This window comes from Ambystoma mexicanum, chromosome 8, assembly GCF_040938575.1.
Source record: "Ambystoma mexicanum isolate Mex_15411 chromosome 8, UKY_AmexF1_1, whole genome shotgun sequence".
NCBI classification, from domain to species: Eukaryota; Metazoa; Chordata; class Amphibia; order Caudata; family Ambystomatidae; genus Ambystoma; species Ambystoma mexicanum.
Genome location: NC_090929.1, coordinates 421780935 through 421804944, shown reverse-complemented (window position 1 = coordinate 421804944; position 24010 = coordinate 421780935). Strand labels below are relative to the sequence as shown.

Genomic DNA, 24010 nt, shown 5'->3' with positions numbered 1-24010 from the left:
GAACCAGAGCTGTATCGCCTCTCTGCACAACAGGAGTGACCCTACCCCCATCCCCTTGTTTGTTGAGGTAATGCATGCCCACTGTATTGTCCGTCATGATCAGGACACACTTGCCCCACACAGACGGCAGAAAAGCTTTCAGGGCCAACCTGATGGCCCTCAGCTCTAACAGGTTGATGTGAAGTTTGGACTCTGAAGGAGACCAATGACTGTTGGTGGTTAAATCTGCCGCATGAGCGTCCCATCCTGTGAGGGAAGCATCAGTCACTACTGGGACCTGCGGCCATGGTTACCAAAACGGCTCCCCCACCATCAGGTTCCCCTTGTTGGCCCACCACAGCAGATCCTGTGAGACCGAGAGTGGAATCTGAACGGGATCCGACATTTTGCCTGAGAATTGTGACCACTGCATCTTGAGGACCCATTGCAGGGAACGCATCCTCAGTCTGGCCTTTGGCACCAGAAAAATGCAGGATGCCATGAGGCGGAGCAACCATAAGAATTCAAAAGCCGGGAGACTCTGGGCATGTTGAAACTTGTCCACCATCTGCACAATGTGATGGGCCCTCACCTTGGGAGGCGAGCACTTCCCCAAGGACGTGTCCAACACAGCCCGATGTACTGGAGCTGTTGGGAAGGTGTCAGATGCGACTTCCTGAAATTGCGAGAGAAGCCCAGCTTGTGGAGGGAGCAGCAGGTGAGACCGATCTGATCCAGCGCTTGCTCAGGAGAACGCGTGCGGATCAGCCAGTCGTCCAGATAGGGGTAGATGTGAATCCCCCCTCGCCTGAGATACGCTGCCACCACCACCATTAGCTTGGTGAAGACCCTCGGGGCAGAGGTCAATCCGAACGGCAGGACCCGAAACTGAAAGTGCGAGTCGCCAGCCGCAAACCTCAGGTACATCCCGTGCTTTGGATGAATCGGCACATGAAAGTAAGCATCCTGTAGGTCCAGAGACACCAACCAATCCTGAAGTCGAAGGGCCTGGAGGACCTGAGAAAGAATGACCATCTTGAACTTGTCCTTCCTGAGAAGTTTGTTCAACCAACACAAGTCCAAGATGGGTCTCAATCTCAAAAAATATGCGGAATACCATCCCTTCCTCTCTGCTACAGGCACCAGTTCTATAGCGCCTTTCTCCAGCAGGGTCAAGATTTCCTGCACAAGGGGCCGAACAGGAAAGCCGCAAAGAGAGCTTCCCAGTTGGATTGTCGTGAGGCCGCTTTAGGAAGGGAAGGCAGTAGCCGTGGGCTATTGTATCCAGAACTCACGCATCCGAAGTAATAGCTCGCCATTCTTCGAAATGCTGAGACAGTCTGCCCCGAACCGGTGAACAATGGGACCTGGCCTCATGATCGTTTTGGAGCGGCTGCGTCAGCGCCTGAAGGCAGAGAGGCAGCTACCTGAGCGGCTTTGGCACCCCTATTTCCCTGACCACCACAGCTACTTTTACGCTGACCCCTTTGAATGGCGGCTCCTCTCTATCTACCAAAGGAGGAGTAGTAACGAAAAGAACCTCCCCTCGATTGCTGTCCCGTAGGACGAAAAGGCAGAGGTTGACACACACCTGCGCTCAAAGACTTCGCCGCAGCTTTTGAGGTCTGCAACCTCGCAAGGCTCTCGTAAGCCTTGCTGCCAAACAAATGCAGCCATTAAAGGGCATGTTCAAAAGACAAGCTTGCACATCCGGAGCAAAACCCGACTTCCGCAACGACGCAAATCTGCGCATAACCATGCTTGCAGCCATGGACCGGCTAACACTGTTGGCTGTGTCCAAACCCGACTGAAGGGATTCACACATGGCATCCTTGCTTGCCATCTTGCACGCAAGGGACCCATCCCTTTCTTCCCCTTCTGGAATATGCTCAGCCGCCAGAGAAACACAATTCCACAGAGTGTGTGAAAATCTTGATAAGGCACAAGTGGAGTTGGCTGATTTCAGCGCCATACTCCCTGCAGAAAACATCTTGCATGCCCAACCGTCGAAGCGTTTGTCGTCCCTATCAGGAGAGATGGTAGGGTACGCCGGCTACCTCGAGGTGGCCGTAGCCACCTGAACCACCAAACTCTCGGGAGTGGGGTGAGATGAACGGTAGCTGGGCTCGCTACCGGAAGGGTGTTATTTTTTAGTTAACAATTTGTTAACTGCCGGAAGAGATTCCGATGTCTGCCAAGCAGCCGCCACCCTTTTCTGCAACGTCAAATGAAAAGGTAACTCTGGGTCAGAGGATGGACCTTGATCCAAAATATCCATCAAATCATCCTGAACAAAAGCCTCAGGAGGACTGGACCAACCAAGATACTTAGTGACCCTAGCCATCAGTCTCCTGTAGGGCGACTCAGCATGAGCCCCCGGCTCAGGCCTACCAAATTCCACCTCTGGAGAAGTGTCCAAGCCACTGGCATCATTAAGAGATTGCCTCAGCTCTTTTAATTGACTTTCCCTAGAAAAAACAGGAGCCACATCAGGCTCAACAGGGTCAAAATCTAAATCTGACCTCTCCTCATCCTTATAGATGTCATCCAGAGGGAGGTAAAAGTCCTGCCTCGGGACAGAAGAGGGTCTCGGGTCCTTAACAGGACTCACAGACTTGGGAGTAGCCTTCCTTGGAGGATCTACAGTACCAGGGATCTCCATCGTCAAATTCCGGCCAAAAGGCCCCCAAGGCATCGAGGGCGCCGAAGGCTTCAGCGTCGAGGTCGATGACAGCGCCGAGGGCTGGTGCGAAGGCAAAGCTTTGATGTCCGTATCCAAAGGACACAGTGCTGACTGAGTCGACGCCGACCTCAAGCCTTAACCAGGTTTCTGCGGTCTCGCTGGGGACGAGGACCTTGGTCTCGACCTGGAAGCACATCTCTTGCGACCATCCTGAGCCTTGTCCAAACGGGACCTCGAAGGTTCCCCATGAGAATCACGCCGAGGACCCGAGACTGCAGGCGTCCAAGCCACGGATAGAGACCGTTCCTTGCCGGCTTCTATTGAAGGCGCGGACAGAACTGTGCCCTGGGATTGGAAAATCGCCAGCATCTGCTCCCTAAAGGCAGCCCATTCCTCCGGAGTCAAGGACTTGGTTGGACAAGCCACTTTCCTTGCTGCACCATCCTCCGAAGACAACGGAGAAGGCGACCGGTGACGGCGCTTCCTGGAATGCCGAGATGAGGAGGACGAATGGCGGGAACCACTCCGGGACCAAGATCCCCAGAACTCCTTCTGACGTGGAGAGTTGCCCCTCGAATCGTCGGCGGACACCCCCTTAGATGTTTTACCTACCTGGAGCTTACCCTTACGCTCCCGCAAGGCCTTAGCAGTCAGCGACTGGCATTTGGAACAGTCGTCGGTGTCATGACTCTTGCCCAGGCACCACAAACAAACGCAATGCGGGTCAGTAATCAACAGTCCCTGCAAGCCTTGAAGCCAGAGCGTGGAGTAGGAGGGGTCGAAGAAGACATTCACGAGGAATACACGAGGCGCGCTGAATCTTCGAAGCAAACACGTATGCGGAAAAAACAGAACTGAGGCTACGGGCGCTGTGCGTCCTATTTATAATATCCCGTGACATTGCCCTCGACGCCATCGACGCAGGACACCCTCTGCCGAAAAAGGTTCCGAAGTACACATCTGTGGACATTACATGTCAAAGATGTGGACTACGTTGACGGACACAATCCATTCGAAAGTTTATTTATAACATGCTTAATACCCAGAGGTTTCTAAACGCGGACCCAGGGATCAAACCTGTGGTGCTCCATGTCGTCTTGCTTCCAAGGCGAGCATGTCGCCCCTGAGCTATCCTCCTGAGACCCATGAAGCAATGGGCTTGTGGTGGTGATTAGTTCCAAGCTCTTAAAATGTCTACAGCAATTTACCAAAGGAAAGGTAAGTGATCTACTTTCTTCCAGACAAAAGAATAACCCAGGGAGAGAATATCCGACCCAGCTTCAATGACCAAATGTGAGTGGAATGGAGATAGGAGACAAATTGACTTTTTCGCACTGTTATCCTATGGTGGACAGGCACACACATGCGTACTTACACTCCCTGACTCTGAATTTCCGAGATGTTTTTGTTAGGCAAGATTGTACGCAATACCCTTTGGGAGACTACACCAACCTTGTCCTCCTGGCAATAGGTTACCCAACCTTTGCTATAAGTCTGTACTACACAGGTTGATAGTGTGGCTGAGCAGCCAGGATTATCTCAATGAGGCGTCAATTTGAGCAGTAGGGTTTTTACACAGAGATTCACAGTGACAAGTATTCAAATAAACTCTTACACTCACGGTTACTTGATTAAACAATTATTAATGTAGTTAACAGTCAGTTGAATAAGCCTTCCTCAGAAGGGAGCAAAATATATGTAACTCAAAAATACACTCCAAAATACGCACTCTTAGTTTCTCTAAATCAGCAAGTATCCATTTGGGATGACACATAGATTCTTCCTACACACTGAGGTGACAAATAACTAGGACACTGTGGACATTAATATACCTCTGGTACATTTAGAGCAATACTGAGTTTGGTGTCAAAGAAAAGGGTTTGGGAATAAAACAAAGGTTAACAAATATTCTGCAGGTAAGTACTTTTGAACCCCCCAATGCAAAGTAAATTAACCCTTTCCTGGAGGAAATGTAAGGCACAAAGTAAGAGGTAAGAAGAGTCTTTCAGGGAGCCAGGCTAGAGCAAATGTCTAGGTGAGCTGAAGCACTTCTTGTAGTTAAGTAAAAGCCTTGCACAATGTTTTAGAAGTGTTTGTAGAAGAAAACAGAATCACTGTAGGGCCACAACCTGTTAGGCTTGTGAGGGGCAAAGCTGCAAGCAACTCTGCCAAAGCAACCAAGACAAGCCTCAACATAGGACTAGCAAGGCTACACGACAAGAGATAAGTCCGCTTAATGTGACAGTACCTTTGGTTAGAAGAAATTGGTTCCAGCTGGCTTATGTTCCTTTGTTGGTCTACAGATCCTGTTGTTCCTGGGCCTCAGTCGTGGGGACAAGAGGGGGGATGTCTGGGGACTCCTGCACTATGAATTGAAGATCGGCGGCAGCAATGGGCAAACTTCAGATCAGCGCCACTTCGCGGATCTTGCTGGAGCTTGGGTCCGACTTAAAGGCACTCACTCGATTCTGGTCTTCCTCTGCCTGGCACTCGGTTCCTGCAGCAGCAGTGGAAGTACAGCCAGCTCCGAGAGGATGTCCAAAAGAGTTCACTTTGGGGTTGATTGGTCCCACCAACCCAAGGGGAGAAGGAGTCCTTTGCAGGTCTTCTCTAGTCGATGTGAATTCAGAGCTTCAGCACTGCAGCAGGGCTTCACCGGGCAAACCAAGGGTCCAGGAGTTGCAGCAGGCGTCTCTTCCAAGTTCTTCTTCGGATTCCTTCGTTCCATGGTCGACTCTGCCTTCCAAGCAAAAAAGCCTCTTCTTTTATGCAGGTTTCTCACACTCATTTGCAGCCTAGCTGTCAATAACACAAGAGGGTGGCTTGTCCTCGGAGGACAGCCCTCTAGCCAATCACCCATGGGTGCATTCCTGTAACCAAGGAGACTAAGCACAGGGAGTTTCAGGCACCTCACTTTCTTCCTGCCCTGCCAGACACGCTGGAGCCAGAAGCAGGCTTAACCAGGGAATCCCGCCAAAGACAAAATGAACAAAGGAACCAAACCTATTTTGGCGCACAGAGTAAATCTCAAGAAGGACCTTCCCAACAAGAAATGGCGAAAAAGACGAGCAGGGCCATTTTGACAAAATGGGCACCCATAGGTAGTGCTTTACTGCAGCTGCAATTGCAGCCACTTTAGGAGCACACAATGGTAGGAAAAAGTAAACCACTGCCACCAGCCATTAATTGTAGAAAGGGTAATGTATGGGAGCGAGGGGTCCTCAGGCCCCCTCTCGTCGTACGCTCCTCAGTACAAGGCTTGGACTACGTGCCTCTGGTAGTGGTATTGCCCCTTGCCCTTATGTAAAGTTAACCACGGTTGACTGCTGCATAGATGGGACTACTGAGCAGGACACGGGGCATCCATCTTTTGTGCCCCCTTTCGACTCCATCTTGGGTAAACAGGCCTCACTGCAATAGTACAGCAATGCTCAGCTCCCCTTTCCACCACAGCAGCCAAGGACAGAGACACACACACAAGGCGTGCAGGCAGCTGGCTGGCCCCCACCCTTGCACTCCCCCTGCGAAGGAAAGCTCTGCGCTTCCATTCTCACGCTGAAGCCGGAGAAAGTTGCAACAATCAATATGCTACAGTTTTCTTCCTCTGAGATCACTGTTCGTCTGAGAACCGGCATGTGAACCAAGATGAGCTAAGCACTTTCTGCTCGATTCGTCCTCATAAATGTGCAAGCCTCCCACCCCCATTAGAACAATTTATTGCCATCCTGACCATGCACCCCCTGTAAGGTATTTCTTCCAAGTGCCAGACCCTCGCCTGTGCTGCGAAACCCACCCAACACACCCCCTACTAACCTTAGGCATTTTTATTATTATATATGCTTTTACTTGCACTAATGAATTTGAAACCTAGAAAGAGATGCGAAACATAGCCTGATTCTTTTACATGCACAATAAAGGTCAAGGCCTTCAATTAAAGCCACAAATGACCCAATTGTACTGACAATAATCATTCTGTGTAACTCATGTAGAAATGTGACAAGTAGCATAAAATGTTTTAAATAATGTGTCATTTAGTATGAAACAATACTAGCTTAGTAGTGACCACAGTGACCGGACCCTGACCTGCATGGAGTACAAGATGTTTGACGTCCGTCAGCTACTCAGCCAACCAGGAGGAAGAGATGCTACCCACACCTACAGCACCACACCGTCTGACCAATCAGGTCCATTTAGTATTTTTTGTTAGAGTTACTTTAACTAATATAAATGTTGGCACTGATGTAAATGTGTGAGAGTGTTTTTTGGGTTATTTCATAGCTGGAGAAATAAACCATCCTTTGAACTCTTGCAGCCGGGTCTAAGTGCCTCTTTCCCCAACAAGGGGTGTTGTCTGCTATTTTATTTTTTCTCTCACACGTAGTAAGATGAGGAAAGGCACCTACATTTTCATAAAATGGTTACATGAGAAACTAGACAAAGGGGATACCAAGTAACCCCTCCAGCACCCTATTGTAAGTTAGTGTGTGCTGGTCTGGAAAGTTACAAAAGGTAAGTAAAGTCAATTTCACTTCACTGCTTTTGGAAGCAGTAGTTTCACCAAGAGAAGGTTTTAAGCCTTGGGGAAATCTAAGAGACTTCCCTGTGCCACAGCACTGAAGGTGCTTTGTGTCACAATGTAAAGATGATGCCTATGGAGTTTGTCAGACTCCAAAGTAAAAAAGAAACACAGAGGCCAAATAACAGAAAAATAAATGAGTGGGAAAAAGGTCTCACTCTCTCCAGGTTAGAAATTAAAATGTCCTATAGTCCAGCAAAAAGTGCTGGCGGTCACTAAGGTAGAAGGGAATTAGCAAATTTCTGAGGAATTCTCCCTAACAGTCTTTGTGGTACATCTGGTGGTCGATGAAAGTTCAATCTTGCACCCTTTGTTCTGGCGGGAGGTGCCCAGGAGTTGCGGGTTTGAGGATTCTTCTGGTCGGATGGTAATGCAAGATGCAATCCCTGTTGGTGAAGAAATACAGAATCCAATGATGCAGGCCTCCTTAGGACGATTCACTGGATAGAGAAAGGCGAGTTCCAGTAACGATCCCCGTTTGCAGGTGACGACCGGCGCCATTCTAGCCGCTGCTCCTGGAGAGGTTCCCTTGCAGGTGGGAAGCTGGAAATCGGGGAGAATGCAACTTGTGGCACAAGCTAGCGACCACCACATTTCCGGACTTCATCTTGTGAGGTAGACCACAAGAGAGCTGGTCAGTCCAACAGGCAGACCAGGTACACTTCTGAAGGCTCTGAAGGGATGGATCCTCGAGAAGATGTCCAACTAGTTAAAGGGCTGAAGCACCACTCAGCGTCTTCGGAGATCAGGCTGAGAAGCAGGGCTTAACCCGTACCAGACACTGAAAGGCATGCTGGGCCACTTCAAAAGTTGTATTCAGATCTTCAGCAGTCTGCTCTTCTTTGAAGGATTCTCGGCTCCAAAGTAGATCTGAACAATAGCTGCGCACATCCTCCATTTTATCCAAAATGTGAGCTAGAAGCAAGTCCAAGCCCACCAATGGTACGATTCTGGCACAAATGATGTGGACTGTGAATAGACAGTCCTAGCCCATGAAAACAGCAGGTTTCCCAGCCAGGTGCATGACCTAAGAAGGACTTTTCTGACCGGGGAAGGCAGGAAGAAGGCCAAACTACAATATGGCCAAAGAATAAGCGAACATCGCATGGCACAGCCATTTTAGGGGACTAGCCATGTTTAGTAGCCATATGCTATAAACGTGAATGTGCACACCAAAAATAATGCTAAAATGGTACAAATGTAACTGCTGACACCAGCTTGTCTTTAGGCACATATAAAAGTAAACCAAAATCTTCTCTGTAAAAAGGTAAGGTGATACAAATGTATCCCCATTGCACTGTGTGGTGCTGTGTGGAATTGTAAAAATAAAAGAATTGAAAAGGGAAACAAAGTTTGCTAGTGATCATAGTCCGAAGGACTGATCAGTTTCCCAATAACATGTGAGCAATAGACAAGTGAAGTGAAGCTGAAGGCTTTACTTCTCATCAAAAAGTCAGGACAGGATCAAAAACAAAACAATAAGTATTGTGTTCCATAGGAAATTATGGAGGGAAAGTTGCAAAAAGAATATATTTCTTAACACTATCAGATTGGGTTCTGGTAATTTTAACGGAATCTACTCATATGCCACTAAATGTAACAGATATGGCTTTGTATCAATATCCAAATCACTGTCATCAGGCTATGAGTATATGCAGTTAAATATATATTTTTACATGGCTACTAGTACTTTTAAAAAAGCCCATGGTTGTTGCAATTTATTTTGATACCACAAGGCTATTTTAGGAAGGCATATGTTACTCTAGCTGCCATGCTGCCAAATTACATTGCAGCTGCTAGTGTGCCAGTAGATAGTGTCCATCCAGCAAAGTACACGGGTGAACTATACTTTTTAGCAAATAACTATCATTTTGCAAAGCAAAAATAAAAAACGTTCAAGGTTGCACACCTTCGAAGATGGCATTGTCACAGCAACATTCATCAGTTCCATGGCTTCCTACCTCTGACAGCGCTCTTTGAGGTGAGGGGTTGTTTCACTAGAAATGGGTTGCATGCAGGGAAGATTTCCTCAGGGAGAAAAACTGCTGTGATTCATGCACATACCCTGAAATATGTTGTATGTTATTGGCTCACAGGTGATCAGACTGTTGAAACAATACAGACTAGACAGAAGAGTAATCTCCCTACTACCCATAACAGCACTAAGATCCTACCAACAGTGCACTCCATATAAACAATTACACATACACACTCACTCATGGGAATGAAAGATTCTGAGGAATGAAGTTGTGCCTCTAATACTTACCCCGTACGCCCGACTGTAGCTCTCTCCGGCCATGGCCGTCAATTCGGCATCGAGGAGGTCTCTAGCTTTGTCGATACACTGTAATGCAATTAAAGAGCTAAAGAGCGTGCAACAAAGGTGAAAATATCAATAGTTTATATGGAACAGTTTTCACAGGGGAGGGAAATAGGGTTTACGGGGTCCTCACAGTGCCCATGATAAGAGGAGTTGAAGCAATAATCTGAAGTTGGATATTCAAGATCTGGGTACTGCACTTTCCTTGTGGGTGAAAATGCATTTTCAAAGCACTTTGCTAATGTGAAAGATTCTCTTTGTTGTGAAAAGTGGACAATTTACTTTTCCAGCAACTTGCACTAGGCTGCAGCCACTCTCTGTAAACTATGTACCACTTGTCTTTCTACTTTGTCAGTTGGCTCTCTCAAACAAACACTTTCCTCTCCCTGCCTTCATTATCAAGAGTTACTAACCTGGTAGGAGCCTTTCTCCTTCTTGTTTACCCCATCTCATCTGCTTACTAGTAGCTGCCTCGAATGGCTCTAATCAGAGATCAACTGTTCAGCTTCAATTTGTGTTAAATAGTCCAAAGTATTTTTTCCAGTAAACCATTGATCAACTTCAAAATAGGCGAGTACCCCCTTTTTCTACTCTCTTTAATCACATTTATTTTATTTCCTCTCACCAGGTTAGCTGCGCCCTTGTGCACCCTTGATGTGTATCTGTACTGCAAGGCAGGATTTAATAATTAATATTGAGGCTGAGATATTGAGGCTGTGGTCAAGCCGTACCTGCTGGGCCAATGAGAAGAGGTCCTGGTGAAGCGCCAGCACTGCTCTGTAGAAGGCTCCGTCATGGGTGTCCCGTGGGATCATACAGGTATATTCCTCCATACTATCCCATTGACCTGAGGAGAAAACAATACTGTTTACTAATCATAGATACTTCTTTATTGGTAGTTGTAAGGAAGGCACAGTATCAAACAGTAAGATATGATATGATAGTTTATTTATATAGCACCCATAAACAGAAACAAATGACCACAGTTCAAGGGTGTTTATTGAACTTCAATTGGGTTTGAAAAACGTCTATCTACTCCTAAATCTAAAGATGGGCGCAAGCTGCGACCATCAAATAATAATAACACAGACCTAGTAGAGTTGTGTCAAATTAAAAGGGCCTATACTAATAAACCTATTGTCAATCCTTACCTCTAAATACAAATAGTGTGGGAAACAAGGTTATGCAAAAGAAAAGTGTTGAAGAAATTATATGTCAGGATATCTTGGCTCCCATTGCCCCATGTTTTCAGCATGGGACAAGGCGGCACACTGGAGCTTAGCACACTCTCTGGCTTCTCAAGCACGAGGATGCAGTTCAAAACCTAAGCATCAGGGCCTTCTGTGCCAAAGTTGTCTTGCCATTCAAAGTCTATTCTTTCAGAGGGCCTGATATGACAAACAAACATTAAAGTTAATTTCTTCTTAGGATTTCACATGTGCACAATTTCTCAGGTTATTCACTATTCACCTAGGGTCCGCCTCCGCCGGGCTCAAACCCACTTTGACACAATGTTCTCCTAATTTTCACGTATCCAATTTCTCGGGTGGTTCACTGTTCACCCAGGGTCCCCCTCTGCCGAGCTCAGACCCACTGTAACATAAAACCAAAACCTTCAATCAGTCTCCCTCTGACGGGGTTGGACCAATTTAGCTACTTTAACACAAACTTTCTTTACTGTATCAGAATCAAAGGCTTTGGACTGCACGCAGAATTTTGCTCAACCTGTCGCAGGACCACTTTGATTCACAATTCTTTGTAGACATATAACTCTTTCAACTTTCACTTCTGCCACTTCTCAGCTGGATACTTTACAGAGACCTTCGATTGAACACCCATGCAGTGCCGGACCACTCTGTCAAAGGTATTGTATCTTGGTTTCAAAGTTCAATCACTCATCAGCAGATCAACTTTACTTGCGTCTTTTATCTCACACGTTTTAACAATGGTCGTTCCAGGTGTCATGCATGCTGGACATTTTACCGCTGGATCTGGAACTCCGTCTGTACGCAGAACGGGTTATGCTCATAGAACTGCTAGACCGTTTTATTCGAGTTGGAGGTTGTTTGATGTACTACCTGGAAAACGATGTCTGCATTATTCACGTTGCTGAATTCACGTGATTCAGGATAGTCACATGTGTTACGGCAGAACGTTCATAAGCTGTGTGGATACGTGGTTCGCTGCTTCTGAATGAACATTTTGGCGTCTTGGTAGTTGAACGCTTCATCTGCGTCTTCACATCCTGTCAGTTACCTCATTGGCCTTCATCGACGTGTTTCCTTCACACGCGATCTCCTGTACCTGCCTTCAGCAGGTTTTGTTAGCGTGTCTTCTCACACGCGGGTTCCTGTTCCATTTCGCATGCTGTTTTCCCGTCCGCGTGTAAGTTTCCTCTTTCACTCTCACGCGGACGCTGGAACTCTTCAAACGCGGCTGTCCTGGCTGCGTGTACTTGGTTCGTGTGTAAAATCCCACGCGGTCACTGGAACTCTTCAAGCACGTATGGCCTGGCTACGTGTACTTGGTTCGCGTGTAAAATCCCACGCGGACGCTGGAACTCTTCAAGCGCGGCTGGCCTGGCTGCGTGTACTTGGTTTGCATGCAAAATCCTACGCGGACGTTGGAACTCTTCAAGCGCGGCTGGCCTGGCTGCTTGAACTTTGTTCACATGTAAAATCTCACGCGGACGCTGGAAGTTTTCAAGCGCGGCTGTCCTGGCTGCGTGTACTTGGTTCACGTGTATCCAGCACGCGGTTGGTTTGAACCTGTGAGGATATAACAGGTGGACTCATTTCAATATTGTTCTGTTCTTTGTGGGAAAGGAAGGTTTATCTACAACTTTTATTTGAAGGTGACCGTGCACAGAACTATGGACGCTATCCTGTGGTGCACCAACCCGGTATCTATCGTGAGCCTCGTGCAGTTCGGGATAAGTCTCCCTTACTAACCTTCCCTCCTTTGTCGTTGGTTCTTTTCCTGGTTTTCTTCATAGACTTTGGTCGATACTCCAGTTCTAAGCCTACAGGTTAGTGTTGGAATTAGCATTATTGTCATTATATCAGAGAGGTTAGTTGGGATAGTTTCTCATGATGCTTTATTTTTCCTAGGCTGCCTTCCTATTACTCTCCCACGCCATTTCCAGTGATCCTTCCCTCTGCCTGTTTACCGGTCAGAGAGTTGTATCATTTGGAAGGTCTAAATTGACATCACTACTATCAAATCATGTGAATTCAAGGATCCGGAAGACCCCTATCAATTGTATCCTTTTGGTTTACCGTATCCTTTTTCATAAGATACTTTGGTGATTTATGACACCAGGGCTCCCCATACAATGTTTCTGCTTGTAACCTTGCCTTCAACACAGACCTGTCTTGTATCGGTCTCCCCAACTCACTGGTTGTGTTCATTTGACTGAAGCTAATTTTGGAGCCAAGGTCGGTACCATGGCAGCTGCTGATTCTCCCTGGCATTATTATTGACGGCAGGAGGGCCCTGGGTATTTCCGACACACAATGCAGGATTCTTTAGTCTGGTTTCCTGGTCTTACACTTTCTATTCTTGAGGTTTCTGGAAAGTAACGATTCCTTGTCGAAAAAGGTCAAGGTAACTTCCCTCCTTGCAATCCCCTTCGGTTTTGCCGTCTTTCTGCTCTCGTCCTGTTGCTGCCTCGAAACTGCGTTTCCCTTGTGTGCTTTGCCTAGCTCAGTGTGCGCTCCTGTGCCCTGCCTTTTATCCGTGTGGAGAAGCTTAGTGGGATCCACTATTTAGAGCTTCAAAGTCCTCTTCTTAGGGGCTGTGTGGGTGAGGACAACTAGACACAAAATATACAATGACCCACCAAAAAGTTTCCTCTCTTTCTGTTGAGGGTGAGCTTTTAGATGCCTATAGACCAAGTCATGTTCACCCCTTTGCCAACACAAAGGGGGAATCACCCATGATTAATCCAAAAATATGCATATTTTAATATTTATCACAAATAAAATCACAATTGACAATACATTTGTGTAAAAATCACAGTATGATCATAATTCATTCTGACAATGACATCTACGTATACACATATAACTCATATGGCAAAGCTCTATTCAGTTCAAGCCCTTCTATACCTGAACAGAGACGTTGTTTGATATCCCTGCCACTGATTTTTTCTAATGATGACCCCTTGGTTTATGAGGGTAAAAAGATGTGCCTACACTCACAAAATGTGTTTCTAGGACCAACATTAATGTGAAGAAAATGCACATAAATAAATCCCAATTGCATTTCCTGTTGGAGCTGTCTTCAGGGCACTTATTCTTTTTCATGTATTCATATTTCTTCGTATGACATCACATGATTATAGCCATATTTTCAACATTCTACAAAAACAAACAAACACATATTTGATCTTAAAAACATGGTTGCTACTACTTTTGGCATGACATGTCTATCATGGCACCCTTTACATCTTCACCTCTATACAATTCGAAACAGAAGGAATCATTTATTCCTGGCATCTTAATTACCCAAAGTCGAATGTTTCCCTACAAATTCTATGTACCATCGCTTTCATATAAGAGGCTCAAAATGTACACCTCGTGCTTACAATGCGTGATTTCACTAATTATTATTATTTAGCATTTATCACATGGTTGAGGCAGAGTGACTCTGTCGTTACTCATTACCATTTTAGATACTGTACGTCCCCGGTTCTTCTTTTCTAATGAGGACTCAATAGTTTTGTGCAGCACCACTGCCAGGTCGGCTACAAATGAAAAACAATAACCGTCCGTTTTATATCTGAAGGTAAACATGCTACCTCTAACTTCAACACATACAGGCACCCGAAACTTTGCTTACCCGCTGTGATCATTCGTAGTGGGACTCTTTTGTTAATGTAAATGAGCGTTAATCGCTTCACCATCCGTAGCGTTCCGACTTCTTATCGCTGTGTGTGGACCAAAAAATCCTTCCCACTCGCCTAGTAAAATAACCAAACAATGGATGTCAGCCTCGGGGGGTAATGACTTAAAAAAGTCCCGGGCTTCTGGTGGTAACGTCTCACCTGAAAAAGTGCTGTTTTCTCTTCAGATCTCTCGCTTCCTCTGGCTACGTGTCACCTGACTCACGGGAGGGTAGAGCGTTCTCAACTCATAACGAGACGCTTAAATTTGCGTGAATTGTCATGACGTTTGGTAGACTAACAAGAGTATCATGGGGGCATGCTAGTGAATGCGTCTCTACGACCGCCATCTTGGAAGGGGGATAACTTCATGTATATCCATAGTATATCATACTAAATGCAATAATATAGTAGGCTTGAAATCTAGCGCCCATCAAATATATTAGTGCAGATGTATAATGGATAATCTTGAGCTCAAAGTGGGCTTAAATCACGTTGTGGATACTTGTTTGGGGCGTGATGACGCCGGACCTACAGGACCCCGGTCTGGGGTACCGTTGGTAACCGGTGCCATCCATCTATTGCCTCAGACATTTATCTTATTGAGTATTTGATCGAATCTGCAGATGGATGTGCATTTATTTCTTATTTCTTATTCTATAACGCGCCTATAGACAAGTGTTTCATGTTGCGACGAGGCAAGGGAGGGGAACAAAGGGAAAATGCAACGATCCTACTACGCCAGGTGGCATTGAAGTCATGCAAGTGCAGTGGAGGGGGTGGAGGGGAAGGGTCAAAAGTGCAGTGGGAAAGGGGAGGAGGCAGTGCAGTACATAGGAAAACAGTAAAATAAAAAATACAATAAATAAGTGCAAAGGAAGTGCAGACATCAGGTGTCAAGTGCTGGTAGGGGCTGTAGGGATACAGAAACCGTCCCCGAGTGCAAAGGTTGCCAGGAGGGCAGTGCCTGTGTGCAGCTAGCAGGGAGGGGCCTTGGGCTTAAGATCCGAGGGTAGCCAGGTGACCAGTGCAGTTTCAGATTCAACCATACCATCCTGCTCAAACGTCTCAGTGAAAACCTGGGTATCACTGATCAGGCTCTGGCCTGGCTGGCCTCTTTCCTCTCAGACCTTTGGTCCTTCCTATCATCTATCTTCCTCTCTACCTGTGGTGTTCCCCAGTGGTCTAACCTCTCGCCTCAATACCTGGCAACTCTCGCCCACTGCATTGCCATTTTCTGCTCAAATTTCCAGTGCTACGCTGACGACAACTCATTTTCAGGCTGCCCCGTGCCACCTCCTCTCCCTCTCTCATCTCTGATTGCCTAACTGCCATTCAAGATTGGTGTGCTGCCAATGATCTTTGTCTGAATGCCAGCAAGACGGAGATCCTCCTCATCGGCACACCTTCACCATCTTTCCCCTCACTCTCTGGCTGGCTTCCCTTGGCCCTCCTCCTACCCCCACCTGCGAGGCTAAGAACCTCAGGGTCATCTTTGACTCCACCCTTTCCTTCTCCGCCCACATCTCTGAGGTCTCTAAAAAGTCACATTTGCTACTGCACCTCCTCAGAGGTACTCTGCCTTTCCTTTCCTTCCCCCAGAAGCTCATGGTATCCCAAGCTCTGGTTCTCTCTAGGTTAGACTATTGTAACAGCCTCTTTCTAAATCTACCTGCCTCTACTCTCCGCCCTCTGCAACTAATCGAGAACAGGACTGCAAGACTTGTCCTTGGCCTCAAGCCCTGGCATTGTATCTCTCCAGCTCTGAAATCTCTCCATTGGCTCCCAGTGGATGCAAGGATTAAATTCAAACCCCTCTGCATTGTCCACAAGGCTTTCTGGGGCCTGTGTCCAAAATACCTTCAGCAATCCCTGCGTAAATTCCTCACCTTTCGAGCTCTTCGCTCCTCTACCTCTAACTCCCTCAGGGTCAGTCGTTTTTCAAAGAAACGAGCTGGGGGTAGATCTCTGTCTTCGGCTGGGTCCTCCCTCTGGAACAGCCTCCCTGCCACTCTAAAACTTGAGGAGAACCATCTCTGGTTCTGGAAGCACCTCAAGACATTCCTCTTTTCTTCTGCCTTCGCTCCCCCTCTCCCCTGCTGATCTGTTCTCTCTTGGCACTGTGCACCTGGCCACCCTCTGTCCTCCGGGCCCAGGTACCTGCTCACCCTGCCACCCTCCTGCACTACTTTCGTGCCACCCCTTGCACTGGAGTCTGTATCTATACCCATACAGCCCCCCCTTTTCTTCCTACACTTATCAGACCTACCCTGTCTGCTGCCTTAAACCTAACACTTGCAAATTGCTGGCTGCACTACCACTGTTTGTTGCCTTTATTATTTATTTATTGTTATTTATCTGTTTTCTCCTCTGCTTCGCACTTTCCACTTCTCCCCTTTCCATGCACTTTTCCCATCCCCCTCTCCCATGCACTTGCGTGTTCTCAATATCACTGGGCCTAGTAAGATCGCTGTTTTGTTCTCCCCTGTTCCCCTCCCTTGCCTTGTCACCCTCTGAAACACTTGGATACGAGCATGATAGAAATAAAATATCAAGATCAAAAGGAGATCAGCAGGGAAGAAGGGGAAAGAAAGCAGAAGGAAAGGGGAAGGTTGCGAGGTGCTTCCGGAACCGGAGCTAGTTCTCCTCAAGTTTCAGAGAGGCATACAGGCTGTTCCAGAGGGAGGCCCCAGCACAAGAAAGATATCTACCACCAACTAACTTCTTGGAGAAGCGACTGACCCTGAGGGAGGCGGGTGAGCTAAGAGCTCGAGAAGGAAGATATTTAGGAAGAGAGAGTTGAAGATATTGAGGTCCCAGGCCCCGGAAGGCCTTGTGGACAATGCAGAGGCTTTTAAACTTAATCCTCCCCGCCACTGGGAGTCAGTCCAGAGATTTCAGTCCTGGAGAGATACGATCCCTGAGCTTTAGGCCAAGGACAAGTCTCGCAGTCTGTTTTGGATGAGTTGCAGAGGGCGGAGAGTAGAGGCAGGGAGATTTAGAAAGAGGCTGTTGCAGTAGTTCAGCCTAGAGAGAACCAGAGCTCTGCAGACAGTGAGCTTCTGGGGGAAGGAGAGGAAATGGAGAATACCTCTGAGGAGGTGCAGCTGGTAGTGCGACTTCTTAGAAATGTCAGGGATGTGAGGAGAGAAGGAAAGTGTGGAGTCGAAGATGACCCCAAGGTGCTTAGCCTCGCAGGTGGGAACAGGCAGAAGGCCAAGAGAGGCTGGCCAGAGAGTGACAGGGAAGGAGGGAGCAAGTGTGCCGATGAGAAGAAACTCAGTTTTACTGGCATTAAGGCAGAGATCATTGGCGGCACACCACTTGTGGATGGCAGACAGTCAGAGATAAGAGGAGAAGAGGTGGCGGAAGGGGACCTGAAAATGAGTTGAGTGTCATCCGCATAGCACTGAAAGTTGGGGCAGAGAGTGGCAATGCAGTGGGCAAGAAGTGCCAGATATTGGTTGAACAGCCAGGGAGAGAAGTAAGATCCATGGGGAACACCACAGGTAGAGATAGGGATAGAGGAGAGGAAGGACCCAAGTTGGACCTGGGAGGGTCGATCGGAGAGGAAGGAAGTCAGCCAATCCAGAGCCTGATCGGTGATACCCAGATTATCACGGAGTCGGTTGAGCAGGATGGCATGGTTGACAGTGTCAAACGTAGAGGATAGATCAAGTAAGATGAGGACACAGGGAGTGTTGGAATCGAGGTTGGAGAGCAGGTCTTCACAGATGTTCAGGAGAGCAGTTTCTGTGAACCTGGCGGCTCTGAAGCCAGACTGATGGTCATGGAGACAACCAACAGATTCAGTGTGAAGATTAAGCTGGGAGATGGCCAGCTTTTCCAGGAGTTTGCCCAGGAAAGGAGTGATGGAGATTTGGTAATAGTTAGCTGGGCAGGAAGGGTCGGCAGAGGATTTCTTAAGAAGAGGGTACACAAGGGAGTGGTTCAGGGGGGAGGGGAAGACTCCAGTGCCGAAGGAGTGGTTGCAGAAATCAGCCAGAGCAGGAGCCAGGGTGTCAATGTGGTCCTTGATGGTTTTGGAGGAACAGGGGTGAACCTGTTTTGACGAGACTTTCATAGACTGGACTTGTCTAGAAACCTGGACTTGTCTAGGTTTGAGGAGAACAGGGGAAAGGCAGAGAAGGAGGGAGGAGAGGTGGCTGAAAAAGGGCCAGAGGGAGAGCAGGGAGTAGAAAGGGCAGGGGGAGAGGAAGAGAGCGAGGGCAGCATGTCCTGAGAGTTTTAGAGATGAAATGAGAGGCCACGGCTGTGTAGAGGGCCTGGGAGGGGGCAGGAGAGGTAGAGACTGCAGCAGGATTGGCCAGCTCCTTGCAGATTTTAAAGAGTTCGGCCAAGTTGTTAGATGCTGCGGGGATGCAGGCTTGGATGTTGTTAGGCAACGTTTGTATGCAGTACCCTCTGGGAACACTACAAACAACTCTGACTACAGGTATAGGAAACCCAACCTTTGGTATAAGCTTGTACTACACAGTTTTGGTAGCGTGCTGAGCAGCCAGGCTTATCTCAAGAGCAGTCATGTGAGCTATAGTGGAGTTACACAGAGATTTACAGTTACAAGTATTCAAATAAACTCTTACACTCAAGGTTTCTTGACTGAACAATAATTAATTTATCAGTCAGTTAGAATAAGTCTTCTTCAGAACGGAGCAATATATTAGTAACACTCAAATATACTTCATGAAATAAACACTCTTAATCTCTAAATCAGTAGCTACCCTTTTAGGATGGCCCACAGACAGTTCCATGTGTTATAGCCCTGCAAATATATCGCCATATAAAAATATCGCCACATTTTTGCAGCGATATTAAGGCATGGAACCTGTGGGGGACACCCCAGTAACCCCTGCATTATTTTTTAAGGAGCGTGGGACACCCCCGCTCCTAAAACCCCCCAAAATGACCCCCCCCCCTCAAAATTATCGCCTATGGTCGTTTCAGACGACCATACATACAGCAATATTTTTGGTGGGGATAATATGTAGTGATACCCCACAGACACTACCTACACCCTCAGGTGATTTCAATTACTAGGGTGCTGGGGACACTAATATATCACTGTTGCATTTAGAATCATATAGTAATAAGTCAAAGGAAAAGATTATTTAGAACATAAAAGAGACCACAAATATTCTTAAGCAGGCAAATACTTTTGGCTCCCCCAGAAAGAATCATTCAGTACAATAGGCTAAGCCAAAGTCAATGGGCAAAAGTCTTATACAGGATGTAGCACTTCCGGTAGGTAAGTAGAAAAGTCTTTGCAAAATGTCTTAGGAGTCTTTGAAGAAAAGAAGAATGAAATGCAGGGCCACAAGCTGATTAGACTTGTGAGTAGTAGAAGATGCAGCAACTCTACGGTAAGAGGTAAGCTCTCTCAAACCTTTTATAGTACCTTTAAAATGAAGAAAATATGCAGCAGATGACTCCTGCACTGCACTGAGACAGTCAAAACCTGCAACCGGCAAACTTCACTTTCAGTGGCTGTTCGATGTTTCAGCTCCTAGTGTCTACCGCAAATAGCAACACTGTGGTTCCTGGCTATCGAGATGGACTTTCCTTGCTTCTGGGGTGCCGCACTCTGTTGAGGGGGCTAAGGCTTCCTGGGAGTCCGGAGGATCTTTCTGGAGCTCTTGGCCAACTTAAAAGCAACACACACAATCTGGTGTTCCTCTCCCTGGCTATATGGTTTCCAGCAACAACTCTGTGGAAATTCAACCAGCTCCGAGATGGATGTCCAGGTGGCTTACTTTGAAGTTGATGGGTCCCACCAACTCAAGAAGAGAAGTCGTGCTTGCAGGGGCTTCTCTGGCGATATGAATTTGGAGTTTCAGCACAGCAGCAGGGCTTCACCGGGCAAACCAAAGGTCCAGGAGTTGCAACAGGCGTCCTCTTCAAGTTCTTTGGTTCCTTCGTCCAGTGGTCGACTCTGCCTTCGAGGCCAAAAGACTTGCCTTTTATTCAGTTCTCTCCTATTCCTTCCAGCCTAGCTGTCAGTCACCCAGTAGGGTGGTTGTCCTTGCCGGACAGTCAGCCGGCCAATCACCACAGAGTGCATTTGGGTCTTCGAGGAGACTGAGCACTGGGAGTTTCGGGCCCCTCCCTCACTTCCTGCCTACCACAGACACCCTGGAGCCAGAGGCGGGCTTCACTCGTGAACCCTGCCAAAGGCAAAGCGAACAATGGGACCAAACCTGGTTTGGCACGCAGAGTAAATCTCAAGAAGGACCTTTTCACAAATAAATGGCGAAAAAAGAAGACCGGGGCCATTTTGAGAAAAATGGCACCTTTGGGTGCTTTACTGAAGCTGCGAACGCAGCCTGCGGTAAATGCACACCATGGTAGTTAAAATAAAACCACTGCCACCAGCCATTCAGTGAGAAAGGGTAACATAAAAATGTTACATGAAAAGCTAGACAAAGGAGATACTAGGTAACCCCTCTAGCACCCTATTGTAAGATAGTGTGGGCTGGGTCTAGAAAGTTACAATGATAAATGAAGTAAATTTCACTTTACTGCTCATGGAAACAGTAGTTTATCCAAGAGAGGGTATTTAAACCTGAAAGACTTCCCTGTGCCACTGCACTGAAGGTGCTGTGTGACACAATGAAAAAGATGATGCCTATGGAGTTTGTCAGACTCCACACCCAAAAGAAACACAGAGGTCAAAAATCACATTAAAATACATGAGAGTGTGGGAATAAGGTTCTCACTCGCTCCAGGTTGAAAAAATCAAGTCCTCAAAATCCAGCAAAGTTGCTGGGGGTCTCTAAGGTGGAGGGAATTGGCACATTTCTGAGAATTCTCCCTAACACTTGTGGGCTCTCTTCTTGGTGCGGACAGAGAGCCGGTATTGCCTTTGGAGCAGGCGGCAGGCCAGTTTGTCAGAGCATGTACCAGATGCACGCCATTTCCACTCTGCCACCCTGCACTTGCGTTTAAGGGTGACGAGGTCTGAGTCATACCAAGAGTTGCACTTGGCCTTGGGCTTCAAGTGGAACCTCATGACAGGGGCGAGAACATCGAGAGTATCAAATATAGCAGAGTGGCGCATGGAAAGGGCTGTGTCAGGGTGTGAGTCAGCCAAGGGGTTAGGGAGGGGTGAGAAAGTGCCAGCGAAAGCCTCAACTGACCGGCGCTTCATGGGTCCGATAACCAAGAAGGTAGGTGGCAGTGCTGGAGTTGGCTTGGCCTGAGGGGTAGAGAGGGTGAGCTGGGAGGAAAGGAGAAAGTGATCACTCCAGGAGAGAAGAGTGGTGAGATAGATCAAAAAGGGGAAGGTCTGAAGAGATCAGAACATCCAGAGTGTGCCCTGCAGAGTGAGTCGTGCCAGAGTGGAGAATAGAGAGTGAGAGCGAGTCGCAGAGGTCACGAAAGAGTCCAGTGGAATGACAGGAGGCATCCAGGTGGATGCTGAAGTCTCCAAGAAGGAGGAGTTGAATGGTTGAGACCAGGAGGGAAGAGAAGTCCGCCCACTCGGAGAGGAAGGAGGAGATCTGACCAGGTGGCCGATAGATGGTAGCCACAGTAAGGGAATGGCCAGGAGAGAGTGAGAGCCTGCAGACGAGGCATTCGAAAGAGGAGTAGGCCTGCATAGGAATGACAAAGGCAGGAATCCATTCAGGGAAGATCAGGGCTACACCCCCTACCGAACGGTTGGATCTGGGTGCGGAGAGGATCTTGTAGCCGTCAGGGAGTAGAGTGTCAAAGCTTGTGACAGAGCTGGCTGTGAACCATGTCTCGGTGAGGCAGAAGACATTGAGGTCAAATTCCTCCAGGAGGTGGCAAATGTCAGAGTGCTTGACAGCAGAGCAAGAGTTTACAGTGGCAATATGGAGAAGGTTTTACAGGGGAAGAATTACAAGGAGGGGTACAAATCAGAGGTACGCCCTGCAGAGGTGTAGAAGCCGCCCAAGGGGGTGTAGAGGGGGAAGAAAGAGGGGGCAAGGTAGCCAAGGAAGAGACAGCAGGGGGAGGCAAGAAAGATGTGAAGGGAGTAGAGGGGAGAGAAGGAGAAGAGAGGAAGTTGATGAGGCGCAGGAAGCGTCTATCAAAGAGGAGAAGGTTGGCTTGGGGACCTTGGACCAAAACGGTGCCATTCAAGTAAACATTAATGATGACCTTAGACAAGTAGAAGGGGTCCAGAAAGGTCTCCCACCGGGTGCCACCATTAATGAGAGAGGAAGAGAAGGGAGAGAGCGCAGAGACCATATGTAGAGTCCATAGGTCTGGTGAGGGAACGACAAAGAGGATGTCGGTGAAAGTTTGCCTGGAGGAGGCGCTGGTATAGGTGTCAGCGAAAGGGAGGCCTGGGTTGGAGACCAGGATGTCCTTTTTAAACTTCTTCCTACCCTACCAGATTTAGTGAGGAGAGCAGGATAGTCGATAGAGAAGCAGTTAGAAAATATAGGAGAGATAGAGAGCACCATAGAGTAGGTAGGGAAAGGAGAGTGGGAAGGGGTAGGGGAGAACACTATGGAAAGGGCACAAGGCAGGGTGCAAGCAGATGCGACAGAGAGACGAGACACATTGACAATTGGACCAAACGACAGGCACTTGGATAGCAGTAAAAGGATTTGCTAGGTGAGTGCTATGCTAGGAGGCAAGCCACAGAGGGATACTACTTTCACAATGCAATTTTAAATACAGGAGAAAAACACACCTAAGTTTGAGAGTCCCTACATGACATGCCCTTGTTGATTTGGATCCCTGTCAGTGTACGAAAGTTGTCCAGCACCTCCAAAACGTATGGGAAGTTTACCTCTGGGTGGATTCGGTAAAGCAACATGTCATCCGCATACATGGACATTATGTAGTATAGATCAATTTCACCCATTTCATGTTTTGTGATCCAATACCCATCTGGACCATCATAGAATATAACCAATCCCAGTGTACCGATCTAACGAGGCCACAGCCTTTCGCTCTGTCCGGTCTCTTGTGCAATGCATGACATGGTGCAATCTCCTTAAATTCCCTGCAATGCTCCTTCTGGGAACATATCCTGTCTGATCATGATGGACTAAGGTTGGTATCACTGCCCTAAGCCTATTAGATAGGAGTGCCGCGAGTATCTTACTATCCTGATTTAGCAGTGACAACGGTCTATAAGAGCTATGGTCTGTTTCTTCCTTGTTTGGTTTCAGGAATGGGATTATCACGGCCTTGTGCATGCTTCCCGGGAGGATTCCCTGGTCGAATGCTTCATTTTATACCTTGGCTAGTAGTGGCGCCAACGCCTCCACATAGGCTTTATAAAACTCTCCTGTTAGCCCATCCGTGCTTGGTGCTTTCCTCGAGGGAATTGATCTTCAAGCACATTCCTCTGTTGTTCATCTAGTCTCGGAAGGGGGATGAGGCCTAAGGTGTCCAGTATCTCCTCCTCTCTATCCTGTGGTGGGTCAGTGTATAATTCCTTGTAGCATTCAGAAAAAAACTTTATGGATACCCGATTGGGTGTTCACCTCCCCACGATCTGTGTCTAAGATGGAATGTATCGGCGATCTTACGTTTCTATTATTGTATAGCCAGGCTAACATTCACCCA

The 24010-nt window shown here is 47.5% G+C and overlaps 1 protein-coding gene across 4 annotated transcripts in view; it reads right to left on the bottom strand.

Annotated features, from left to right (window-relative positions):
- MTOR (mechanistic target of rapamycin kinase) overlaps positions 1 to 24010 on the bottom strand; it is a 2476747-nt gene that overhangs the window by 1329351 nt on the left and 1123386 nt on the right. For all 4 annotated transcript variants that reach the window (XM_069609933.1, XM_069609934.1, XM_069609936.1 and 1 more), the window contains 2 exons: positions 10290 to 10405; positions 9505 to 9582 (listed from right to left, as the gene is read on the bottom strand). In XM_069609933.1, the coding sequence (XP_069466034.1) occupies positions 9505 to 9582; positions 10290 to 10405 (194 nt within the window). The remainder of the gene's footprint in view (positions 1 to 9504; positions 9583 to 10289; positions 10406 to 24010) is intronic.